The sequence below is a fragment of the Nerophis lumbriciformis genome, linkage group LG01 (assembly GCF_033978685.3).
Source record: "Nerophis lumbriciformis linkage group LG01, RoL_Nlum_v2.1, whole genome shotgun sequence".
Lineage (NCBI taxonomy): Eukaryota > Metazoa > Chordata > Actinopteri > Syngnathiformes > Syngnathidae > Nerophis > Nerophis lumbriciformis.
In genome coordinates, this window is record NC_084548.2 from 56,888,972 (window position 1) to 56,909,424 (window position 20,453).

General features: G+C 47.2%; 1 protein-coding gene across 6 annotated transcripts in view; it reads right to left on the reverse strand.

Annotated features, from left to right (window-relative positions):
* Positions 1–20,170: 20,170 nt before the first annotated feature.
* renbp (renin binding protein) overlaps positions 20,171–20,453 on the reverse strand; it is an 85,565-nt gene continuing 85,282 nt past the window's right edge. For all 6 annotated transcript variants that reach the window (XM_061987883.1, XM_061987893.1, XM_061987900.1 and 3 more), the window contains one exon: positions 20,171–20,448. In XM_061987883.1, the coding sequence (XP_061843867.1) occupies positions 20,375–20,448 (74 nt within the window). In that variant the 3' untranslated portion in view covers positions 20,171–20,374. The remainder of the gene's footprint in view (positions 20,449–20,453) is intronic.

Here is a 20,453-nt window from a genome sequence, read left to right on the forward strand (position 1 = left end):
AACAAGGAGGCAGACAGCGCATTCTTGAGCCTCAAGAGGAGCTTCAGTTCCGCTCCCATCCTGGTACACCCTGACCCTGACAAACCGTTCACGGTGGAGGTAGACGCATCTGATTCCGCGATTGGGGCAGTATTGTCCCAAAGATCTAATGAGAATGTTTTGCACCCTTGTGCGTTCTTTTCCAGACGCCTAACTCCAGCCGAGAGGAACTATGATGCAGGGAACCGAGAACTGTTGGCCGTCCACAAAGCTTTGGTTGAGTGGAGACACTGGCTGGAGGGGGCCAAGCATCCGTTCCTGGTCCTGACCGACCACCGCAACCTTATTCACATCCGTTCCGCAAAGAGACTTAATGACAGGCAAGCACGATGGTCACAGTTTTTCGGCCGATTCAATTACACTCTCACCTACAGACCCGGTTCATGCAATGGCAAGGCTGATGCTCTTTCGCAGATCTTCTCCGAGGAATCCACCACTAGACCAACTGCAGAGACCATCCTTCCCCCGAACCGCATCTTTGGGATGATAACTTGGGAAATTGAGGGCCTGGTCAGGACGGCCCTACGGTCTGACCCTGGTCCCGGAAACGGACCCCCCAATAGACTTTTTTTCCCGCAACCCTTAAGGAGCAAGGTACTTGACTGGGCACATTCAAGTCTGTTTGCATGTAATCCCGGAATCCACAGATCACTATCATTCATTCGACGCCGCTTCTGGTGGCCTTCCATGAAGGCGGATACTCGCAAGTTTATCGCCGCCTGCTGCATCTGCCCCCGGAACAAGGCAGACCACAGCCCTCCTGCTGGACTCTTATATCCTCTTCCAATCCCGAGTTGACCTTGGTCCCACATCGCTCTTGACTTCATTACTGGACTTCCCCCCTCTAAAGATAACATCACAATCCTCACCATAATCGACAGGTTTTCCAAGGCGGCCCATTTCATACCCTTGCCCAAACTCCCATCCTCAGCCGAGCCCACTGAACTGCTGGTTCAGCATTCACGAGATTCCCACCGACATTGTGTCTGATCGTGTCCCCCAATTTATTTCCCGGGTCTGGCAAGCTTTCTGCAAGGGGATCGGAGCCACGGTCAGCCTGACTTCTGGCTACCACCCCTAGAGCAATGGACAAGCAGAAAGGGCCAACCAGGGGGTGGAGACCATGCTGCGTTGTATGGCTGCTCAAAAGCCCAACTCCTGGTGCAAGTTCATTCCATGGGTGGAGTACTCCTTTAACTCTATGACCTGCGCGGCAACTGGTATGTCCCCTTTTGAATGCTGCCAAGGTTTTCAACCTCCTTGATTTCCCTCCCAGGAGATCGAAGTGGCAGTCCCTTCCACCCGTGCCCACCTGAGACGATGCCGCAAGGTGTGGAGGTCTGCCCGCGCTGCCTTATTGAAGGCATCTGAGAAGATGCGTCGTAACGCCAACCGGCGGCGCATCCCGGCTTCTGACTATCAGCCCGGACAGCAGGGACTGCTACGGGCCAAGGACCTCCACCTCCCGATATCCTCTCAGAAGCTAGCACCACGTTTCGTTGGACCTTGTAAGGTCAGATCCAGGATCAATCCTGCCGCAGTTTGCCTGGATCTCCCTCGTTCCATGAGATCCCACCCGGTGTTCCACGTGTCTCAGGTCAGACCAGTAACCAACAGTTCACTGTCGCACCCCACCTCTTCCCCTCCTCCGCCTAGGGTCCTCGAGGATGGGAACCAGGTGTGGACTGTCAGGGAGATTCTCAAGGTCCGACAACAGGGAAGAGGATGGGTCTACCTTGTGGACTGGGAGGGCTATGGACCTGAGGACAAATCATGGGTCCCGGCTTCTTACATCGCCGATCCCTCCCTTATTGAGGATTTTTACCAAACTCACCCTGACGCACCCCAAAGCTCGTCGGGAGTCTCGCATAAGGGGGGAAGGGTCCTGTTATGGGTCACTCTTCTGCTGCTTCTCCTTCTGTTGCGTGCCCTGACAAGCGCGCCGCGGGCCACACCCACGGGCATTCTCTCTCCGCTGCAGACGCTCGGCAATCAACACACCTGTCCGTGATGAGCGATCAGCCTTCATAAACCAGCGCAACCTGAGATCCGACGCCAGAACGTAGCTTCTTGTACCCAGTACAGTAAGCCCACACGTCTCTAGCTCTCCTGCATGTGCATTATCTTTCTCCCTGCGCTACCTCCCCGTTGTGCTCATCGTCTCTTGTGTTGTGTCGTTCTCCAGCTCCCTGTCGTCCTTCCTTGTCGTCGAGTTGTGTCTCGTCACTTTGGACCCCCCTGTGGATTCCCCCTTGCCTTCCTGGACTTCGGCCTCACGCCTGCCTTCTGACCACGACGCCACGCTCCTGTCCTCGACCATCCGCCTGTCCCCCGACGTTGAGCCTGCCTTGCCCTAATTGGACTTCCGCCTGGATCTCAACACGCACCATCAACACCCTCTGACAACCACGCTCAGATAAGTCTCTCACTTAATCACATTACATCTCTTTGGGTTAATTACACACCGCACATACATAATATGTTGTCAATAAACACGCTGACAGCTAACGACGTCATCGTCTCTCTGCCGTCTTCTTCTCCCGCTGTCCCGTCACAACATTGAGTAAAAAAACTAATTTAGGTGTTTGAAAACCTTACAAAAACATGTGATTCTATTTATAAATCCACAAATATACATTTAGTCAGGCATTATTACTCACATTGCATGTTTGGTTTTGGAATTATGTTTTGAATAATTGTCATTTTTAGTGTGAAAGTAATACAGTCATATTGAGTAAAACATCAGAAATCAGAAATCAGAAGTACTTTATTAATCCCCGAGGGGAAATTCAAATTTTCAGCCCAATCCCATTTAAGATCAGACAAACATTGCAGGGAGACAGAACAGGATCGCTGACGGGTCTGCCAACTTCCGGCGCCTCTTACAAAAAAGGTGAGATACAGGTAAACAATGGGGGGGGGGTCTAAGCCTGGGCCCCTGGAGAGGGGGTCCAGACTGAGGCCAAGGGAAAAAACAAACTCATAGCCATAGCACACATCCCTCTTACATGTGTGTAAGAGGGAAACATCAAACATCAAAGAACACAAAGGACATTAAATACATTAAAAGAGCAGAGCTGATGCAACCAGCCACTTCTACATCCAGCTATGAATAAAAAGTAAAGGAAACATGTGGTGGCTTCTGCGGTGTTCCTCCTCATCGTCTGCTGGGGTGGAGGGAGCATGGCCAGAGACAGGAGCAGACCCAACAAAGCAACCAAGAGAGGCCACTCTCGGCCGCCCACCAACTCTCGGCCAGTGTCCAGTCCGCATGGATGAGCGAGGATACGTCCAAGGAGACCGAGGTGTCCTATACCTGCTCATTCAGCCAAGATACTGTGAAGCCTGTCCGTCCCGGCGCTCAGTGCTGGCTCTGCAGCCCTGTCTCTTCATCTGCATCTCCTCCAGTCCCTCCAAATGGACTCTGGTGTGGCAGAGACCCAGCAGCAGATCCAGAAATCCACAAAATATTAAGTAAAACATGCTTTTTTGTGTGTTTGAAAACCTTAAAAAAGCACATAATTCTATTTGAACTCACAAATATATATTATTTCAGGCATTATTAGACATTTTTCATGTTTGGTTTAAGAGTTATGTTTATATAACTTTCATATTTAGTATAACAGTTATACTGTCATATTAAGTAAAATAAAATAAAATGTTTGTGTTTGCAAACCTTACAAAAGCTCATATTTCTGGTAAAACTCACAAAGATACATTATTTCAGGCATTATTAGACATTTTTCATGTTTAGTTTAGGAGTTATGTTTGAATACATTTTTAAAGCTTTTTTTGCATTATCTCAGTATTCTTTTTTTATCCATCCATCCATCCATTTGCTACCGCTTATTCCCTTCGGGGTCGCGGGGGGCGCTGGAGCCTATCTTTTTTTTTTTTTTTTTGTCCTGTCCAGCTTCTCAGGCAAATCATATAGTTGATGTAGATGCCCATATCGGCTGTTCAGATTTACTTTACAAAAGAGAAGTGTAGGATACTTCTCTTGTTGCCTTATTTGTATTTGACTTTATTAAATGTATTTATAATATCATTTGGTGCAGGGGATAGAAAGAGAAAAAAAGGAAGACAGAGGGGGAAATTGTGGGGACAAGAGGCAAAGACAGAGAGACAAAAACAACAACCGCAAACACAACGATAACAACAACAAAAATAATAGAGCAACATCAGCAAATACGACACGTACACATATGATGGTAAAAGTGATAGCAAATAAGCAGTTAGCAAAAATGAAAAATAATACAGAAATGACAATGAGCATTATTGCACTACAAATGGAGCAATACAGATACCAATAGAAATAGTGCTATTGATAATGAACAATACCAATAATTGACCTTTATTATCAACAATACAGTTGTTCAAATGCAACAATACATATATGCAATGATAACTAGAGATACTAAAGAATGCAGAAAAATGGAGGGGAAGAAAGAGAAGCAACCTATATTAACCTTGTAGATTGTTATAGTAACAATAGGTTAAGCTTTGTCAGTGTGCAATGTGTTACCCAGTTTACCCTAGGGCAACACCGTTAATATATGTTTAATGAAACGTGATTATGTGCATGAGTGTATGTATGCATATGTACTTGTATATGTACAGAATGTGTATATGTATGTCTGTACAATGAATGTATATGTACAGTATGTGTATATGTATGTTTGTACAGTGAATATATATGTACAGTATGTGTATATGTACGTTTGTACAGTGAGTGTATATGTACAGTATGTGTTTGTGTATGTATGTTTTATCTCAGGATTCAAAGAACATTACTGTCATATTGAGTAAAAAACATATGTTTGTGTTTGAAAACCTTACAAAAATACATGATTCTATTTAAATCCACAAATATACATTATGTCAGGCATTATTACTCACATTGAATGTTTGGTTTTGGAGTTATGTTTGAGTAACTGTCATTTTTAGTATGAAAGTTATACTGTATTGAGTTAAAAAAAACGTTTTTGTGTGTTTGCAAACCTTACGAAAGCACATGATTCTAGTTAAACTCACAAATGTATATTATTTCAGGCACTATTTTAATTTTTTAAAGTTTGGTTTAAGGAGATTTGTCATATTGAGTGTGACAATTATAATGTTGTATTGAGTAAAAAACAAATGTTTGTGTTTGCAAACCTTAAAAAAGCACCTGATTCTAGTAAAACACACAGAGATACATTATTTCAGGCCTTTTTAGACATTTTGCATGTTTGGTTTAGGAGTTATGTTTGAATAAATGTGTATTGCTTTTTTCTCATTATCTCAGGATTTTAAGAACATTTCTCTCATATTGAGTAAAAAAAACATGTTTTGTGTTTGCACACCTTACAATAGCATATGTTTCTAGTCACAAAGATGCATTATTTTAAGCATTATTAGACATATTGCTGTCAGGATTGTCCCTGACAGTTTGGTTGTGTTTTAGTTTTTCCTCTGTGTGTAGTATTTCCTGTCAGCACTCTTGTTTTGGTTCTGATTCCTGTTTGTCTCCCTGAGTGCTGTGTCCCCTCAGCTGTGGCTGATTGGCACCTGGCCACACCTGGTGTCAATCAGCCAGCTGCTATTTATACCTGCCCTACCCTCCAGTCACTGCTGGATTATTGTCATTGTCATTGTCATTGTCGCCAATACTTGTTGTCACTACTACCTGTCATAATACTTGTCGTTGTAGCTCTGTCTACTTTTGTTCACTCTGCTCATGTCATAGTTCCTTTGTGTCACAGTAAGTGTTTTTGTTTCTTGTCCACAGTTAGCATTTTTGCTATTTTAGTTCGTAGCCAAGTTTGTTCTCCGCCTTGTGCGCGCCTTTTGTTGTTACCCTTTTGTTTGTTTTTTTGCCATAGTGTTTAATTAAATCATGTTTTCTCGCTCAATGCCTGCCGTCATCTCTGCATTTTGGGGTTCGTCACCAACAATCTCTGACAATTGCAGGTTTGGTTTCGGACTTAGGTTTAAATAACTGTCATATTGAGTGTGACAGTTATACTGTCATATTGAGTAAAAAACATTTTTTTGTATTTGCCAACCTTACAAAAGCACTTTTCTTAGTAAAACTCAAAGAGATACATTAATACAGGCATTATCAGATGTATTGCATGTTTGGTTTAGGAGTTATGCTTGAAGACATTTTTATTGCTTCATTAGCAGTATCTCAGGATTCTAAGAACATTACTGTCATATTGAGCAAAAAATTACTTTTTGTTTTTGCAAACCTTGTAAAAACACGTATCTAGTATAACTCACAAAGATACTTTAACACAGGCATTATTAGTCCTAGACCTAGGTTTATATGTTTCAATACATTTTGTATTGCTTCTTTTGCAAAATCTCAGGATTCTAGAAAAAATGACTGTCATATTGAGTAAAAAACAATTGTTTGTGTTTGCAAACCTTACAAAAGCACTCGTCTCTAGTAAACCCCACAAAGATACTGTTACGATCCGCTGCCCGGATCAGAGTTTGTTTATGTTTGTGTCACGTGTTTTCAGCACCTTGAGTTTAGTTTGTTTCTGTTGCCATGACGGCAGATTGTACGCACCTGCCTCTGGTTAGTGTTCGGGACGCGCACCTGTTGCCCGGGCGCTAATCAGAGGGCTATTTAGTCTTTGCTCTGGCCTCACTCGGTCTGGCTTCGTAGTTTGTTCTCATACAACTGTTAACGACTACTTTGATTCTGCTAGCTTTTCACGCTATGCTATTTTTTCCTGCTAGCTCCCACGCTAGTCCTTTTGTTTTGCCTTTTGTGCTACATGCATGTTTTTTTGTTTATCCATCATATGATTTATTTTTAAAATAAATCATTTTCCTACCTGCAAGCTGTGTCCGAAGCCGTCTGCATCCTTGGGAGAACCACACCCGCATCACTATGCGACCCAGTCGTTTCAGTACGAAGCCAGCAGAAGACAATTCTCCCGCACCGGCTAACGAGGAGTGGGACGAAGGTACGCTCATGGTGTTGCGAGCGATGGAAGCCGAGACGCTTCGCTATTCGACGGAGGAGAGGTCGAATCTCATGTGGGGAGCTGGAGGCTCTCTTATCCCCATCGATTCCCTCTGGTCGGAAGACATCGCCGCTACACCGCAGTACCGTGCGCGCCGTCAAAGACGGAAGCCGGCCAGGAGGTCTTTCCCTCGCCGCCAAGACGCGCCGCTCCTGCAAACTCCTCCCCCGGACCGAAGCAAGCTACATTCAGCCCAAACTTCCCCTCCTCAGATGTTTGGCAACCCCATCGACCACTTCGCCAAACAGTTCTCTGATTGGGCTGTCAGTCACATGGACATTTCCAACAATGACGTCATTTCATTGGCGCCCCCCGAAGAGGTAACTCCGCCCACTCCCGATGACGTCATTGAGCAAGAATTTTTTTTTCCATCATCTGCTTCTTTCAGTCAGCCACCTCCAAATGACTTTTATTCCAAGATAAAACATTATCAGGACATTTTTATTAAGTGTAAGTCTAGTCAGTCACATTCTGATTTTCAGACTCCACCTCCAGTGAATTTAGTTCCGCCCCCAGTGACTATTGCTCCGCCCACTGCATATATTTTTTCCCCCTGTGCTCCCACCCAATCTCAAGTGAGGAGTAATAATAGTCAATTTGGACAATTTAAAGAAGAGTATACCCCCCTCCATACCTCCCCCCACCCACCCTTGAAGACGGTTCCAAACCGCAAAGAGCGCGTCTGGTATCCGCGTCTTGAGGGGGGGGCTAGTACTGGGAACTGTGCTAGTGCGGTGGCACAACTTCGGCGTACTAAGCCGCAACCACCTGTACGGCCACCGCCACCAGTTTTTTGGCGTGCTAAGCGGCAACCTCCTGCACGGCCACCGCCACCAGTCTTTCGGCATGCTAAACCGCAACCTCCTGCACGGCCACCGCCACCAGTTTTTCGGCGTGCTAAACCGCAACCTCCTGCACGGCCACCGCCACCAGTCTTTCAGCGTGCTAAGCCGCAACCTCCTGCACGGCCACCGCCACCAGTCTTTCGGCGTGCTAAGCCGCAACCTCCTGCACGGCCACCGCCACCAGTCCTTTGCCATGCTAAGCCACAACCGCCAGCTAGGCCACCTCCAGCTGCACCTCGGCTAGCACCTGTTCCTGCACCTCGGCTGACACACCAAGCTTCGTCTCCTGTACCTCCACCACGCCAAGCTCCACCATGCCAAGTTCCAAGGCTGGTTCCCACACCAGCGCCGGCTCTAAGGTTGGTTCCCACACCAGCGCCGGCTCCAAGGCTGGTTCCCACACCAGCGCCGGCTCCAAGGCTGGTTCCCACACCAGCGCCGGCTCCAAGGCTGGTTCCCACACCAGCGCCGGCTCCAAGGCTGGTTCCCACACCAGCGCCGGCTCCAAGGCTGGTTCCCACACCAGCGCCGGCTCCAAGGCTGGTTCCCACACCAGCGCCGGCTCCAAGGCTGGTTCCCACACCAGCGCCGGCTCCACGGCTGGTACCCACACCAGCGCCGGCTCCACGGCTGGTACCCACACCAGCGCCGGCTCCAAGGCTGGTTCCCACACCAGCGCCGGCTCCAAGGCTGGTTCCCACACCAGCGCCGGCTCCAAGGTTGGTTCCCACACCAGCGCCGGCTCCAAGGCTGGTTCCCACACCAGCGCCAGCTCCAAGGCTGGTTCCCACACCAGCGCCGGCTCCAAGGCTGGTTCCCACACCAGCGCCGGCTCCAAGGCTGGTTCCCACACCAGCGCCGGCTCCAAGGCTGGTTCCCACACCAGCGCCGGCTCCAAGGCTGGTTCCCACACCAGCGCCGGCTCCAAGGCTGGTTCCCACACCAGCGCCGGCTCCAAGGCTGGTTCCCACACCAGTGCCGGCTCCAAGGCTGGTTCCCACACCAGCGCCGGCTCCAAGGCTGGTTCCCACACCAGCGCCGGCTCCACGGCTGGTACCCACACCAGCGCCGGCTCCACGGCTGGTACCCACACCAGCGCCGGCTCCACGGCTGGTACCCACACCAGCGCCGGCTCCACGGCTGGTACCCACACCAGCGCCGGCTCCACGGCTGATACCAGAACCTGCACCTGCTCCACGGCTGGTACCAGAACCTGCACCTGCCTCCACGGCGACGATGTCTCCTCCTGCCTCCACGGCGACGACGTCTCCTCCTGCCTCCACGGCGACGTCGGCTCCTCCTGCCTCCACGGCGACGGCGGCTCCTCCTGCTTCTACGGCGACGTCTGCTCTCTCCTCGTCTTCGTCTCAGCGACCTCGAGTGGTCTGGCTGCGCAAGCGGCGCTCTCGGAGGTTTGTTTATGGACGCCAGTGGCGCAAACAGCAGCGACACCTGAGACGTAGTCGTAGAACTCTCCGGCTGCTGAACTTCTGGCGCCACTCACGCCTACCTTCTCGGCAGCCACGAATGTGGCCTTTCCGTGGTCGCCCGCCTCGCCTGCGGCAGCGGCGTTCCACTCGCGGCAGCGGCGTTCCACTCGCCGCCGCCACCTGACTTCCCCGGTGGATTCGGGGACACGTGGCCTGGCGACCCACCACCAAATCCTCCCTCCACCCTCCCTGGACTCTTGAACTGTTTCTTGTTTTTTCGGTTCTAGTTTTATTTCGTTTCAAGGGACATCTGGAATCTGTCCTTTAAGGGGGGGGGTACTGTTACGATCCACTGCCCGGATCAGAGTTTGTTTATGTTTGTGTCACGTGTTTTCAGCACCTTGAGTTTAGTTTGTTTCTGTTGCCATGACGGCAGATTGTACGCACCTGCCTCTGGTTAGTGTTCGGGACGCGCACCTGTTGCCCGGGCGCTAATCAGAGGGCTATTTAGTCTTTGCTCTGGCCTCACTCGGTCTGGCTTCGTAGTTTGTTCTCATACAACTGTTAACGACTACTTTGATTCTGCTAGCTTTTCACGCTATGCTATTTTTTCCTGCTAGCTCCCACGCTAGTCCTTTTGTTTTGCCTTTTGTGCTACATGTATGTTTTTTTGTTTATCCATCATATGATTTATTTTTAAAATAAATCATTTTCCTACCTGCAAGCTGTGTCCGAAGCCGTCTGCATCCTTGGGAGAACCACACCCGCATCACTATGCGACCCAGTCGTTTCAGATACATTTATACAGACATTATAAAGCATATTGCATTTTTGGTTTAAGAGTTAGGCTTGAAACTATTGTTTATTGCTGGAAACCATATCAGGATTCTAAAACATTACTCTCATATTAAGTAAAATAATAATGTTTGTGTTTGCAAACCTTACAAAAGCACATGTCTTTAGTAAAATTCACAAAGATACATTAATACAGGCATTATTAGACATATTGCATGTTTGGTTTAGGAGTTATGCTTGAATACATTTGTATTGCTTCAAAAGCATTATCTCAGGATTCTAAGAACATTACTGTTATATTGTGTAAAAACTTTTTTTTTTTTTGCAAACCTTACAAAAACACATGTCTCTAGTAAAACTCTCAAAGATGTTACGGCGCACGCGCAGTCTACTTCTCCCTCCTCTGCGGGAGCACTTGGAGGAGCCGTTGACAGCGCGTTCGGACACGCCCCTGCTCGCGTTGAGCGCAGCACGCCCACGCAGCACGCCCACGCAGCGACAAGCCTGCACACCTGCGACTGATGAGGGCGAGATCAATAAAGGACCAGTGGACCCAAGGATCGTCGCGGGAACTTAGTTTTCTCATGGTGTACCGTAAGCAACAAGCTTTATGCTCGATTCATGTTTCCTCTCCGTGCCTTGATTTGTCCCTTGTCTTCTCCCGTGTTCCCGCAGTACCCTCCGTCGCCTGTAAAGTGAGCTGTGCGTCTCACTTTCGCCTGGATCTCCCTCTGGACTCTGACTGCCTCCTTCGTTCCTAGACCTTTCTCTCGCCCCTGGATTCTGACGCCTCACTCTCGCCCCGGATCATCTGCCTGCCTCTTGGACCCCTTTTGCCTTGCCCTCTTTGGACTTGTCTGCTCCCTCATCCAACAGAACGGTAATACACAACAGCTAACTACACACATAGTCTAACACCACTCACTCTAGGGTTTTGTCACACACTCCATTTCATTAGTTTAGTTTATATTAGTATTGTTTTGTTATTATATATATATATATATATATACTATATATATAATAAATAATTGTATATACTGCCCCCTGGTGTCTGAGCCGTCACCTCCCCTTTAGTCTAAACACAACAAAAGATACATTAATACAGGCATCATTGGACATCTTGCATGTTTAGTTAAGGAGTAATGCTTGAAACTATTTTTTTATTACTTCAAATGCATTTTCTCTTAATTCTAAGATCATTAATGTCATATTGAGTAAAACATCTATTTTTGTGTTTGCAAACCTTTCAAAAGCACATGTCTCTAGTAAAACTCAAACATATATATTAATACAGGCATTCTTAGACATATTGCATGTTTGGTTTAGGAGTTATGCTTGAAACGTTGTTTTATTCCTTCAAACATATTTTCTCAAGGTTCTATGAACAGTACAGTAATTTTGAGTAAAAAAAAAAATGTTTGTCTTAGCTAATCTTACAAAAGCACATGTATCCCGTAAATTTCACAAAGATACATTAATACAGCCATTATTACAGGAGTTAAGCTTGAAGAAATGTTTTTCAAACGCAATTATCTCAGGATTCCAAGAACATTACTGTCATCCATCCATCCATCCATCTTTTTCCGCTTATCCGAGGTCGGGTCGCGGGGGCAGCAACCTAAGCAGGGAAGCCCAGACTTTCCTCTCCCCAGCCACTTCGTCCAGCTCTTCCCGGGCGATCCCGAGGCGTTCCCAGGCCAGCCGGAAGCCATAGTCTTCCCAACGTGTCCTGGGTCTTCCCCGTGGCCTCCTACCAGTCGGACGTGCCCTAAACACCTCCCTAGAGAGGCGTTCGGGTGGCATCCTAACCAGATTCCCGAACGACCTCATCTGGCTCCTCTAGATGTGGAGGAGCAGCGGATTTACTTTGAGCTCCCTCCGGATGGCAGAGCTTCTCACCCTATCCCTAAGGGAGAGCCCCGCAACACGGCGGAGGAAACTCATTTCGGCCGCTTGTACCCGTGATCTTGTCCTTTCGGTGATAACCCAAAGCTCATGACCATAGGTGAGATAGGAACGTAGATCGACCGGTAAAATGAGAGCTTTGCCTTCTGGTTCAGCTCCTTCTTCACCACAACGGATCGATACAGCATCCACATTACTGAAGACGCCGCACCGATCCGCCTGTGGATCTCACGATCCACTCTTCCCTCACTCGTGAACAAGAATCCAAGGTACTTGAACTCCTCCACTTGGGGTAGGGTCTCCTCCCCAACCCGGAGATGGCACTCCACCCTTTTCCGGGCGAGAACCATGGACTCGGACTTGGAGGTGCTGATTCTCATCCCAGTCGCTTCACACTCGGCTGCGAACCGATCCAGTGAAAGCTGAAGATCCCAGATGAAGCCATCAGGACCAAATCATCTGCAAAAAGCAGAAACCTGATCCTGCAGCCATCAAACTGGATCCCCTCAACGCCTTGACTGCGCCAAGAAATTCTGTCTATAAAAATTGTGAACAGAATCGGTGACAAAGGGCAGCCTTGGCGGAGTCCAACCCTCACTGTAAACGGGTTCGACTTACTGCCGGCAATGCGGACTAAGCTCTGACACTGATCATACAGGAAGCAGACCGCCACAATCACGCAGTCCGAATACTCTCTGAGCACTCCCCACAGGAATTCCGGAGGGACACGGTCGAATGCCTTCTCCAAGTCCACAAAGCACATGGAGACTGGTTGGGCAAAATCCCATGCACCCTCAAAGACCCTGCCGAGAGTATAGAGCTGGTCCACAGTTCCACGACCAGGACGAAAAGCACACTGTTCCTCCTGAATCCGAGGTTTGACTATCCGGCGTAGCCTCCTCTCCAGCCTCCTCTCCAGTACACCTGAATAGACCTTACCAGGAAGGCTGAGGAGTGTGATCCCATGATAGTTGGAACACACCCTCCGGTTCCCCTTCGTAAAGAGAGGAACCACCACCCCGGTCTGCCAATCCAGAGGTACCGTCCCCGAAGTCCACGCGATGCTGCAGAGTCTTGTCAACCAAGACAGCCCCACAGCATCCACAGCCTTAAGGGACTCATCCACACCCGGCCATCGAGGAGCTTTTTAACTACCTCAGCAACCTCATCCCCAGAAATAGGAGAGCCCACCACAGATTCCCCAGGCACTGCTTCCTCATAGGAAGACGTGTTGGTGGGATTGAGGAGGTCTTCGAAGTATTTCCTCCACCAATCCACAACATCCGCAGTCGAGTTCAGCAGAACACCATCCTCACTATACACGGTGTTGACAGTGCACTGCTTCCCCTTTCAGAGGCGGCGGATGGTGGTCCAGAATCGCTTCAAAGCCGTCCGGAAGTCGTTTTCCATGGCTTCCCCGAACTCCTCCCATGTCCGAGTTTTTGCCTCCACGACCACTGAAGCCGCACACCGCTTGGCCTGTCAGTGCCTGTCCGCTGCCTCCGGAGTCCTATGAGCCAAAAGAACCCGATAGGACTCCTTCTTCAGGTTGACGGCATCCCTCACCGCCTATGTCCACCAACGGGTTCTTGGACTACCACCACGACAGGCACCAACTACCTTGCGGCCACAGCTCCAATCAGCCGCATTGACAATAGAGGTGCGGAACATGGTCCACTCGGACTCAATGTCCAGCACCTCCCTCGTGACATGTTCAAAGTTCTTCCGGAGGTGGGAATTTAGGCTCTCTCTGACAGGAGACTCTGCCAGACGTTCTCAGCAGACCCTCACAATTTGTTTGGGCCTGCCAGGTCTGTCCGGCATCCGCCCCCACCGTCGCAGCCAACTCACCACCAGGTGGTGATCGCTAGAAAGCTCCGCCCCTCTCTTCACCCGAGTGTCCAAAACATGAGGCCGCAAATCCGATGACACAACTACAAAGTCAATCATGGAACTGTGGCCTAGGGTGTCCTGGTGCCAAGTGCACATATGGACACCCTTATGTTTGAACATGGTGTTTGTTATGGACAATCTGTGACGAGCACAAAAGTCCAATAACAAAACACCACTCGGGTTCAGATCCGGCCGGCCATTCTTCCCAATCACGCCTCTCCAGGTTTCACTGTGGTTGCCAACATGAGTGTTGAAGTCCCCCAGTGGGACAAGGGAATCACCCAGGGAAGCACTTTCCAGTACTCCCTCGAGTGTATCCAAAAAGGGTGGGTACTCTGAACTGCTGTTTGGTGCATAAGCACAAACAACAGTCCGGACCCGTCTCCCCACCCAAAGGCGGAGGGAAGCTACCCTCTTGTCCACTGGGTTGAACTCCAACGTGCAGGTTTTGAGCCAGGGGGCAACAAGAATTGCTACCCCAGCCCGTCGCCTCTCACTGTGTGCAACGCCAGTGTGGAAGAGAGTCCAGCCCCTCTCGAAAGAACTGGTTCCAGAGCCCTTGCTGTGCATCGAAGTGAGTACAACTATATCCAGCAGGAACTACTCCTTTGTGCGCACTAGCTCAGGCTCCTTCCCCCCAGCTAGGTGACATGCCACGTCCCAAGAGCTAGCTTATGTAGCCGAGGATCAGACCGCCAAGTGCCCTGCTTTCGGCTTCCGCCCAGCTCACAACGCACCCGGCTTCTATGGCCCGTCCCATGAGTGGTGAGCCCATTGGATGGGTGACCCACGTTGCCTCTTCGGACCACCAGGCGCTCGCCATCGTGCCCCAACTCGGGGCCTGGCTCCAGAGGGGGGCCTCTGTGACCCGCGTCTAGGCGAGGGAAATCTGAGTCTTTCTTCTTGCATTCCCATAGAAGTCTTCGAGACGCTCTTTGTCTGATCCCTCACCTAGGACCTGTTTGTCTTGGGAGACCCTACCAGGGGGCATGGAAGCCCCGGACAACATAGCTCCTAGGATAATTGGGACATGCAAACTTCTCTACCACGATAAGGTGAGAGCTCAAAGAGGAGTAAGGTGGCAGCTCAGAGAGGAGTAAAAAAGAGAAATGTAAAGTAAATTTCTGTCATATTGAGTAAAAAACAATTGTCTGTGTTTGCTTAACTTACAAAATCACATGTCTCTAATAAAATTCACAGATATACATTGATACAGGAATTATTAGACATATTGCATGTTTGGTTTAGGACTTATGCTTGAATAAATTTGTCTTGCTTTAAACACTTTATCTCAGGATTCTAAGAACTTCACTGTCATATTGAGTAAAAACATATTTTTTGTTTTTGCAAACCTTACAAAAAAATAGATCTTTAGTAAAACTCACAAAGTAATACAGCCATTATTAGACATATTGCATGTTTGGTTTTGGAGTTATACTTTAAACAGTTTTTTAATGCTTCAAACACATTTCCTCTAAGAACATTACCATCATATTGAGTAAAAAACAATTTTTTGTGTTTGCAAACCTTACAAAACACAGGTTTCTAGTAAAATTTACAATGATACATTGATACAGGCATTATTAGATATATTGCATGTTTGGTTTAGGAGTTATGCTCTATAAACATTTTTTTTTTATTGCTTCAAATGCATTTTCTCAGGATTCTAAGAACATTACTGTCATATTGAGTAAAAAACAAATGTTTGTGTTTGCAAACCTTACAAAAGCACATGTCTCTAGTAAAACTAAGAGAGATATTGTTACATTTTTAGACATATTGCATGTTTGGTTTAGGAGTTATTCTTGAAAAACATTTTTAATGCTTCAAACGCATTATCTCAGGCTTCTAAGAACATTATTGTCATATTGAGTAAAAAACTAATGTTTGTTTGCAAACCTTACAAAAGCATGTCTCTCGTTAAATTTACACAGATACAATCAAGGCAGTGTTGACCATGGATAGTGTCCGAGTCTTGGCTGACTGCTCGACTGGAACAGCGTCGTCTGTGACTGAAGAGACCGATGCGGGACTGGCATATTTTTTGTGTAAAGGTCACAGGGATGAAGGGTGTCTGGTCTGTTGAGTGGTGGCGCTCCTGAAAGTCCCTCCTGCGGGTTCGCTTGTCTGCTGTTGTCTGCCTCAGTTTCTCCTCCCCTGCCCTCAGATATTGAGTCAGGGTACTCTTCTACTTGGATTGGTTGGCTGCGGTGTTTGCCCAATAGTTTGCATTCATACCAACAGCCTTCTTGTCTCTTTTCAGCTCGTCCTTGTAGCGCAGCTTTGGGCGCCCATGGAGAATATCCTTGGGGATTCTTCTGTCGTCCATGCGGTGAATATGACGCAGCCAGCGGAGTCTGCGATGTATCAACAGGGTGTACATTCTGGGGAGACAGGCGCGGGTTAGGACTTTGGCATTGGTCACCCTGTCTTGCCTAGGATGCGTTGTAGGCTTCTCATATGGAAAGTGTTGAGATGTTTTTCCTGTCTTGCATAAGTTGTCCAGGTTTCGCTGCCATACAGCAGCATGCTGACGACACAGGCGTTGTACACTACACTCTTGGTCACAACAGTCAGCTTGTAAGGCGAGCAAGTGTGGTGGCTGCCTTTCCGATCCTTTAGTCAACCTCAGCGTCAAGGGAGAGGTTGTCAGTGACTGTGAAGCCGAGGTATGTGAACTGCCAGACAACGTCGAGTTGGTAGTCGTCGATGTAGATGGCTGGCTGTGACTCTGACTCCTGTGCAAGGACGTTGGTCTTCTTAAAGGCTGATTGTTAAGCCAAAGTCCTTGCAGGCCTGGGAGAAGCGGATCACCAGGGACTGTAATTGTTGCTCTGTGTCCGCATCGTCGGCATATAGCATGTCTCTGACGAGAACGTCACAAGTCTTGGTCTTGGCCCGAAAACAGGAGGGGTTGAAGAGCCTGCCGTCTGATCTGGTTCGCAGGTAGATTCCTTCTGTTGACGTGCGAATGCATGCTTGAGCAGCAGAGCAAAGAAGATGCCGAAAAGAGTTGGAGCGAGAATGCGGCCTTGTTTGACGCCGCTATTGATGCTGAAAGGTTTGGATGAGCTGCCGTTGAAATGTACTGTCCCATACATATCTGTGTGGAAGGACTCGATCAAGCTCTTGAGTTTGGGTGGGCAGCCAATCTTGGGGAGAACCTTGAAAAGGCCATCCCTACTGACTAGGTCAAATGCTTTGGTGAGGTCGATGAAGGCGATGTACAGGGGGACATGCTGTTCTCTGCACTTCTCTCAGGGACGGCGTGGCGCAGTGGAAGAGTGGCCGTGCGCGACCCGAGGGTCTCTGGTTCAATCCCCACCTAGTACCAACCTCGTCATGTCCGTTGTGTCCTGAGCAAGACACTTCACCCTTGCTCCTGATGGGTGCTGGTTAGCGCCTTGCATGGCAGCTCCCTCCATCAGTGTGTGAATGTGTGTGAATGGGTAAATGTGGAAGTAGTGTCAAAGCGCTTTGAGTACCTTGAAGGTAGAAAAGCGCTATACAAGTACAACCCATTTATCATTTATTTATCTTGTAGTTGTCTCAAGGAGAACACCATATGGTAGATCTCTTGGTGCGAAAACCACACTGAGACTCATAGTAGACTCGCTCAGCCAATTTCTGCAGACGGATCAAGATGACCCTGGCGAAGACTTTGCCAACAACGCTGAGGAGGGAGATGCCTCTGTAGTTGTTGAAGTCACTTCTCTCTCCCTTGTCCTTGTAGAGGGTGATGATCTTGGCGTCCCTCATGTCTTTCTTCACGGCCCCTTTTTTCCAACACTGGCATAAGACTTGGTGCAGCGGAAGCAGGGCGGTTTTGCAGTTCTTGATGAGGTCAGGTGGATAACCATCACGTTTTGCCCAAGGCCAGGTTGTCAATGGCCTTACTGAGCTCTTTGATTGTTGGCTCGGCGTCAAGATCTTCCATGGTTGGCAGGCACCCCATAGCATCAAGGGCTAAGCTCGACACAGTGTTCTGTCTCGAGTAGAGGTCGATGTAATGTTCCACCCATCTCGCCATCTGTTGGCTTTTATTGGTGATGAGATTCCCAGTGATAGATATCAGCCATGCTCTACGCCAACTGAGCGCGGCTTATCACCGATAACTGTTGCTCCCCGTGTATTGTTTACGCCGTAGGCGAAGCTGGAGTGTCCTCTCCAGGTTTTAGTGGTCGGACATTAGCCAGGGCGAGTTGATGTGGAGGACAGGCTGTTGCCCATGCAGTATGTCCCCCCTTTCCACGTCGCTGGTGGATACAAAGGAATAGTCAGGCTATTACAATTTGGCACCAGCGACGTCGCAGGAGCTGCTGGGACAAGGTTGCAAGCAACAACGCCTTAAGGGCTGTAACTCCGGATTTTTCCTCGAGGTTTACTCCTGAAGCCTTTTCCATGTCTGGATATAGCTGCAAGGCAGTGGCGGTTTGGAGTCAGAGTTTTCCTTCTCCTAGACACATTGCCATCCAACAACTGGTTTTACAGCGCCAGTGACTCGCTTTTTCCCCTTTTCTTGTCAGTAACAGCAGTTTTGCTGGGCTGGAAGCTAGCCACATGAGAAGGCCAGGAGTTGGACTTAGTTGTCAGAGGCTATTTGAGATGCACGCCATTTGGAGCACTTTGTAAGCAATGGGAACTTATCCCCATTGCCACTCCACACTATGACAACCTTCAGGAACCCAGATACATTAATATAAATAAATTATATATATATATATATATATATATATATATATATATATATATATATATATATATATATATATATATATATATATATATATATATAAATATTGTGTTGTATTGGAGGTGCCTCATAAGTGTGTACAATGTATGTTTATTGTTCAATATAAAAAAATAAGAGCAGCACGGTGGAAACAGGGGGTTAGTGCATGTGCCTCACAATACGAAGGTTCTGAGTTCAAGCCCGGACTAGAGATCTTTCTATGTGGGGTTTGTATGTTCTCCCTGTGACTGTGTTCCCTTCGGGTACTCCGGCTTCCTCCCACCTCCAAAGATATGCACTTGGGGATAGGTTGATTGGCAACACTAAATTGGCCCTAGTGTGTGAATGTGAGTGTGAATGTTGTCTGTCTATCTGTGTTGGCCCTGCGATGAGATGGTGACTTGTCCAGGGTGTACCGCGCCTCCCGCCCGAATGCAGCTGAGATAGGCTCCAGCACCCCCCGCGACCCCACAAGGTACCTTGGAGGACCGGTTGAATTTAAAACAAAATGTACACAGGATATATAAGGAGGTGCTCTCCACTTAATATGTTTGACAATAAAACATATTTGAAGTCTTTGATTCTTGCAGATTTTGTTGTTTGATTGTATCCTAACAATGTGTCGTGGGTTAATAAACATCCTGGATGTGTCTCTCAATAAATGATGAAAATGCGGCTTAAGTGCAGTCATGTCTAACTGTTAGCCTTGGACGTATAGTATTTACAGGTAAAATATATATATATTTTTTTTTTTAAGGTTTGAGTGTTTTTCTTGTGTTGCTCACTTTCTCTCCATGGCAACATGATAACTGCTTTGTTATTTTTGTATACTTACACGCTGGCGAGGACCAGAGGGCGGTAGCACATTACAGCAGTTTTAAAGTCGCTGCTTTGGCTCCCCATCCGCTTCAAGGTGGATTTTAAAGTTGTACTATTAGTTTTTAAATATCTTAATGGCCTTCTGATCTATTTGACCTGCTTTTTTTTTTTTACTGTATCAACCCTTGCGGAACCTAAGGTCCTCAGGGCTGCAGATAGCGTTTAAATTAAAAACAGAAAAAGGCTAATGACACACCTTTTTAATCAGGCTTTTTACTGATCATCTGTTTTTTAAATTATTTTATTGTGTTGTTTTCTATCTTAATCAATAATATTAACACTATTATTTTCTCAATAATATGTTTTTTATTAACTTAATAATGCAATATTTAGATTATAATTTAATTATTATAATAGATTGTAATTTTCACATATATTTTATCATATGTTTTATACTATATATGTTTTTAAATGGCGTTAATTTTAGTTATTCTCCAGTGTGGACAATAACTAAAAATTTCCTCAAATTTTCAGTGTTATGCCATGTTTTGTTTTTGCTTTGGTATTGTCAGTAGGGCTGTGTGTGTATTCCACTTTTCTTCTATTATAATTATTTTTGTTTAGTTTTGTACAACACTTTGTGTTTGCTACTTGCCTGTGCAAGAAAAGTGCTATATAAATAAAGTCTGATTTGATCTGATTTGATAAGCTGATTTATTTATCGTTAATCAACAACAAAATAAAACAATTAAAAAACAGTTTCCCATCTTTAAATGAGTTTGAGGGGGTTATTTCATACAATTACACCTTTAAAGATGCCTAAAAAAAGATTCTGGCTTTGTTGTTCCCTCTGATTGTAAAAAAGACAAAGAAAAGCATAACGGTGAGGAAAGGTTAAGCCGTGTTCTTCAGCAGATCATCCAGAAGACGTTCACACAAATACAGGCAGCGAGGAATGTGGAAGGGTCCTGAA